The sequence below is a fragment of the Grammomys surdaster genome, unplaced genomic scaffold, assembly GCF_004785775.1.
Source record: "Grammomys surdaster isolate TR1022 unplaced genomic scaffold, NIH_TR_1.0 120825, whole genome shotgun sequence".
Lineage (NCBI taxonomy): Eukaryota > Metazoa > Chordata > Mammalia > Rodentia > Muridae > Grammomys > Grammomys surdaster.
The window spans coordinates 1-6,232 of record NW_021616685.1 but is presented as its reverse complement, the minus strand read 5'-3'; the positions used below and the strand labels follow the sequence as shown (position 1 = coordinate 6,232).

The following is a 6,232-nucleotide window of genomic DNA, read 5'->3' as shown; positions in this document are numbered from 1 at the left end:
AGCCATCTCTCCAGACCTCCTTTTGTTTTTCTGAGACAGCATCTCATGTAGCAGATGACCTTGCCCTGATTCTTTGCTTCTATTTTTTCTAAGTCCTGGGGTTGCAGGCATGTTCCACCATGCCTGGCTTGAACCCTAGAGCTTTGTGTGTGCTAGGCAAGCACTGTTAACAGGTGAGCCACGCTCCCAGCCTTGTGTCTTGTTCTTTTGAAATGTTTTGTTGTCCCTGGAATAGTGGCTTGTATCTTATATCGTTCATAATGCCTGAGAAACATTCTTCTGTTGCTGTGATAAAGCACTGTGACCAAGGCAACTTATAAAAGAAGCATTCAGTTGGGCTCAAGGTTTCAGAGGGTGAGAGTCTATGGTAGCGGAGTGAAGGCATGGCGGCAGGAACAGCTGAGTGCTCACATCTCTAATGGCAGATGGGACAGAGTACACTCCTTCCCAGTTTTACCAACTGGGAAGTATTTCAAAGATGTGTTTATGGGCATTGTTCCCAAACCACCACATCTGTAAATGGCTAACATCGTTCTTTTATATTTGAAAGGTACTGCACCCCACGATACAGTGAATTCGAAGAACTTGAGCGTAAATACTGGAAAAACCTCACATTCAATCCTCCCATCTATGGAGCAGATGTGAATGGTACTCTCTATGAACAGGTGAGACCACTGAGAACCCTGCAGTATGTGCCTGGGACTTAAAAAGCTGTTTGGTGAACGGACAGATGAGTAGAAGGTGTTCTGCCAATACGCTGTCCTGTCTTCCTTGTTGGTAGTTGTGAGTGTCACTGGAGTTTGTATCTTCCATGCTGCATGTGAACTGGGTGCTGTGGTGTCCTTTTCAAGGCTTCGCCCATAGTCCGTGGGTGGTAGATGATGAGTTCCTCAGAGGGTGGCATAGATCATAGAAAGTGAGGCCTTGCGAGAGGGAATGCGAGCGGGTGGTCTCTGTGGGAAGCATCTCTCTGACTAATCAAATGGAAGGGTGGGACTGAGGAAGAGAAGTGTGTACAGATTTCAGAGCTCTCCCATGAGCTCTGTAACAGGAGCTGTTTTACACTTTTCCCAGCTTGGGATCTTGTGCTTTTTAAGCTAACAAATTGTCTTACTGTGGTGGTAGAAGGGGATAGGTGGGTCTGTCTTGTGACTAAAGAAACCTGTAAGGCTTTTCAGGGCTTATCTCTCAGATTGGCTTTAACAGTGGCATCAGTGATTGAAAGGGAAGAGTTTAAAAAGTGAATTCTGAGTTTGTTGACGTCAGTTCAGAGATGGGGAGTCACTCGTGGAAGGATGGGTGGCAGGGTGGTGAAGGAAAAGGTCAGAGAGCAAGAAGTGGGTCCCAGGGTCCACACGGAAATCCACAGGCCGGTGGAGGGTGGAGGTGACCGAAGGTGTCGGTTGTAAGTACCCAAGATGGAGGTGGAAAAGTAGGGTGCTGTACTTCAGACCCTGCTTACAGAGAGCCCTAGACGACCACTGGAACTTAGGGAAAGGATGTAGTGTGGTCAGGGTGGCTTGTGAGTCGTCTCCCTCCACCATGCGGGTTCTGGGCATTGAACTTGGGCTTGATGGTCCGTGCCTTTACACACTATACCATTTTGCTGGCCATTTCTTAAATATTTTTAAATTTTACTTCATATTTTTTCAACTTTTTTTTTATTTTCTAAATTTGCCTGTGTACCTTCCATCTGTCTGTCTGTCCGTCATCTTTCATCCTTTCTTTCCTTTTTTGAGACAGGGTCTCATAGCGTAGACCCGGCTGCCAAGAACTTGTTATGTAGACCAGAATAGTGTTGAACTCACGGAGATCCACCTGCCTCTGACTCCTAAATGCAGGGATTAAAGGCGTGTGCTTCCGTGCCAGGCCACTTACTTGTTTTGGATGCTGTGGCTTTGACAGGCTTCAGTTTAGTCCGCAGTGACAGCTTACCTGAGGCTGCTGTGTTTACCTATGAGCCCTGGGTTGCTATTTTCTTGGCAGCATGTTGATGAGTGGAATATCGGCCGGCTGAAGACCATCCTGGACCTGGTGGAAAAGGAGAGTGGGATCACCATCGAGGGAGTGAACACCCCCTACCTGTACTTCGGCATGTGGAAGACGTCCTTTGCCTGGCACACAGAAGACATGGATCTGTACAGCATCAACTACCTGCACTTTGGAGAGCCAAAGTCTTGGTAAAGTCAGCCTGCACTTAGCACTGCCCTTCCATCAGCACAGGGCTTCTGGCCTTTCCTACACATTCTGGGTACCGGGCTTGAGGCGGAGCTGGCACCCTGCATTGAGTTCACTTCTGAAGTGCTCTTGGGGCCCAGAATGCCTCTGGGGAACAAGTTTTACTTTTGTTGTTCTTTGTTGTGAGATACAGGGTCTCGACCCTGTAGCCCAGGTTGGCTTTAAACTTGAGAGTCTTCTGCTTCTCAGCTTCCCAAATTCTGGAATGAATAGGTACATGCCTCCACGCATGGCTGAGTAGAGGGGCTCAGAGAGCAGAGTGCTCTACACTACGTACGGAACCTCGCTTCCTGTGGTAGTGGAGTCAGAGGCTCAGAATTGTGGGGTTGTTCCCAGCCGGCTGCTGCTGTCTGATTCCCTCTTAGGAGGCCTGATAGTTCCTTTTTTTTTTTTTTTCCTTTTCTGAGATAAAGTTTGTCGATCTGGCTATTCTGGAACATACTTTACTGTAGACCAGTAAAGTGTCTGGGCCTCAGACTCAAAAGATGCACCTTCCTCTGTGTCCAGAGGGCTGGGATCTAAGGCATTAGCTACCACACCCAGTTCCTGGGGATTTCCTAAGTTTGCTTCTCGGAGGGTAGGGAGATTTCTTTGCTCTGTGGAAAGGTGATTTGGAGAGCAGCGAGTGAGGCTAAGCTGCGCGCGCTCCTGCTTCCCATGCCTTTAGGGGAGACAGAAACTGACCGTGTGTCGTCTCTGTACTGGCGTGTCTGTCTAACCTTTTAGTGGAGCCTCTGTCTGTGACAGCACTGAGCAACACATGTGAGGCACGCAGGCCCGGGTGGGAGGCCTGTCGGGATGCAGCAGGAAGTGGAACGGTGGCAGAGCAGTGAAGGAAGGGTCACAGAGGAAGGACACACGGGTGGGCTGGCGGCTAAAGAAGCCTCCAGAAGACGAGAGCTGGGTTGAGGCCTGTGAAGGGGAAGGACAGAGCCGGGTGGGATGGCGGCAGGCATGGCAGAGGCTGTGAGGGAAACACTTCCCGGGTTTGAACTGCATGTGCAGAGCTCTTGGGTTGTCAGGCACCTGTCCTTAGAAGTTCACCCGTGTGTGCAGAAGGAGACAGTCCTGGTTCAGTGCTGCCTCTCTGGTATCAGGGCCACAGCCATGTTCCACCATGCTGAGTTGAAATAGCCTTCAGTATAAGTCGTGAAGGTTAAAATGAGGTAACTGAATTTAAGGCTTAGCAGTTCTGTAGATGGTTTAAATAGTCCCAGGTGTCTCTATTTCCTTTGTTTTTCCACAAAGAGCAGCAGATACCACAGTTCGTGGAAGAGTAATTAAATCTACCGGGTAATCAGTGTAGCTTGTATGGTAGAAAAATGGGCTCATCAGTGTCAAGGTGTCCAGTGCTTGGTCACAAGTTTCCCACTCATCCAGCCTTCAGGAGTATGATGAAAACCTTCACAGTGATGTGATGCCCCACCCCCAATCAGCAAACAGTGTTATCATAGGAGCACCTTAGTGAGGAGAGAGACTGTTCTGTAAGGTCTCACTGAGTAAACATTGGACAGAGCGAGCGAGTGTAGGGGGAATACGTGCATTCTGCTGTGTAGGCTCTCTACTCCTTTGTCTTAAAGTATTTTATTAGCGTAGATTGCTTTTTAAGTGTCCCTTCCCTAGATATAGCTCAGGCTGCCCTTGAATTCTTTATCTTCCTGTTTCAACCTTCCTAGGTTTTCTTTGCTCCAGGTGTTCTTAGGAAATACATTTTTAAGCCCGGTGTGGTGGATTACACCTATAAGTCCAGTACCAGGGAGGCAGAGGCTGGCAGATCTCTGGATTTGAGGCCAGTCTGGTCTACATATTGAGTTCCAGACAAGATAGTGCTGTATAGTGAGACCTGCGGCCCCAAAGTAGTTTCAGCTTGCACATAGTGATTCTACATATTCATGAACTATAGGGCCATGTGTCAGTACATCTGTGTGATGTGTAGCAATCAGGTTGGGTTATTTGGCTTACCCATCACCTTAGTACCCGTTACCTTAGACGTTTGTCGTGTCTTTGAACTGGGAACCCTCAGGAGCTCTTTCCTTCAGGGCGTCTGTGAGGGAGAGCAAGTCTCTCACTTCCTTTTCTTATCCTCTGCTGGTATCTGACCTTCTCTTGTGATTGCAGGTACTCTGTTCCACCTGAGCATGGGAAACGCCTAGAGCGTCTTGCCAAAGGTACTGTATCCCCTCCAGGTACAGGGTTAGCCTTCTCGCTGTCCAACTCCCTGTTCTGAGATGTTCATTCTCTGAGATCAGATGACCTGTGACCTTTCACAGGCTGCAGATCTGGTGGGATGTGTGTGAGCTCAGCTGTCAGATCGCATACCTTTAGTGGACCAGGCCCAGCCTGAGCCTTTCCTATGCTGTCTGTGAAGGACCTGTTCCTCTTCCTGCTCTCTCTGCCACATCCCTCCACCCCTCAACTAGGAAGAGACTTGGTTAGATTCTTCTCCTAAGTTTCAAATGTGAAATCCAGATTGAGTTACTGTGTGTGTGTGTGTGTGTGTGTGTGTGTGTGTGTATGTATGTGTGTGTGTTCCTGTAAGTGGACTTAGGTAGGTTTGTGCCTCTAGAGGCTTTCCTATTTCAAAAGATCCTGAGTAGATCAAACTGTAGATGTGCTACCCTCAAAAGGCTGAGGTTTCAGGCTCAGTCTTCAGGGCCTGGAGAGATAATAAGTAGTTCTCAGTTTTGTAAGAACAGGGGCAGCTTGAGTGTCTGAGTGCTGCCACAGAGTCTAGGTAAGACTCCACCTGGGAGAGTTGGAGGCTCACCAGAGGTCCCAGACTTCTTGCAACTGGAGCAGCATCAGCCCCCCCCCCCCCCCCCCGCCGGGGTTTTTTTTTTTTTTTTTTTTTTTGCCAGTGCCTTTAATCTCAGAAGAGGCAGGCTGATCTTTGAGTCTTGATCTTTATAGTTCCAGGCTAACCCTGGATGCATAGTGACAATCCCTATGCCCCCCCAAATTTTTTTTTTAATTATAATTTTAATTTACATGCTTGAATGTCTCTCTGTGAGTACCATTTGAGGAAGCCAAAAGAGGATATTGGATTCCCTGGTACTGGAGTTATAGGTGCTGGGAACCAAACTCAGGTCCTCTGGAAGAGCAGTAGAGGAAATGCTCTTAACTGTTGAGCCATCTCCCTAGCCCCTCTTAGCATCACTTTGGTGACTGTCCTTTAGTGATCACCCCTGAGGTCTGCAGATGGGAAGTAACCCCAAGAATCACAGAGCTTAGGCAGAGCCTTATTAACTCAGACCTACCATCCTTTCACAGGCTTTTTCCCAGGAAGTGCTCAAAGCTGTGAGGCTTTTCTCCGGCACAAGATGACTCTGATCTCCCCATTAATGCTGAAGAAGTATGGCATTCCCTTTGACAAGGTGAGCTGGCTGTGGTCCCCACAGAAGGCCTTGGGTTTATGCAGAAAGAAGCACCCCTTCTGGTCTTTGTTCGGCAGAGTTTGCAGTCTATTGTTCTTGTCTCCAGGGTGGAGTTTGATAACAGCAGGTGGCTAATGTGTTCTCCTGGTGCTGAGGGCTTGTGGGATTAATCTGGAGGATAGGTTAATTAGTCTCTTAGCATACATGTGATATGTTAAGTGGCAGTTCAAGATCTGGCAGTTTTGCCTTTCCCTTGGTTGATCACCTAAGTGTAGCAAAGAGACACTCAGGAGCCCAGGTCTGTGCTAGGCCTCTGCCAGTTGCGGCAGCTGCTTCAAATCCACTCTTCTTCAGGTGACCCAAGAAGCCGGAGAGTTTATGATCACTTTTCCATATGGTTACCATGCTGGCTTCAACCACGGCTTCAACTGTGCAGAGTCTACCAATTTTGCTACCCGTCGGTGGATTGAGTATGGCAAGCAAGCTGTACTGGTAAGCCTACGTGATTTCTTCCATAACACCGTGGGCAGAAGTGTCTGAGTGAGGACATTCTGGTCAGAACATTTTCTAACGGTTGGGAGATGATGTCCTGGCTAGTGTGAGATGTGACCAACATGCCC

The 6,232-nt window shown here is 48.3% G+C and overlaps 1 protein-coding gene across 1 annotated transcript; it reads left to right on the top strand.

The window, feature by feature from the left end:
• Nucleotides 1-526: 526 nt before the first annotated feature.
• Nucleotides 527-6,104, top strand: LOC114635989 (lysine-specific demethylase 4A-like; the record flags this gene model as incomplete). Its single annotated transcript, XM_028784311.1, has 5 exons — nt 527-665; nt 1,987-2,180; nt 4,357-4,406; nt 5,509-5,612; nt 5,967-6,104. Coding segments are annotated over exons 2-5 (378 nt in total), but the record flags the coding sequence as incomplete, so codon positions are not given.
• Nucleotides 6,105-6,232: the final 128 nt, after the last annotated feature.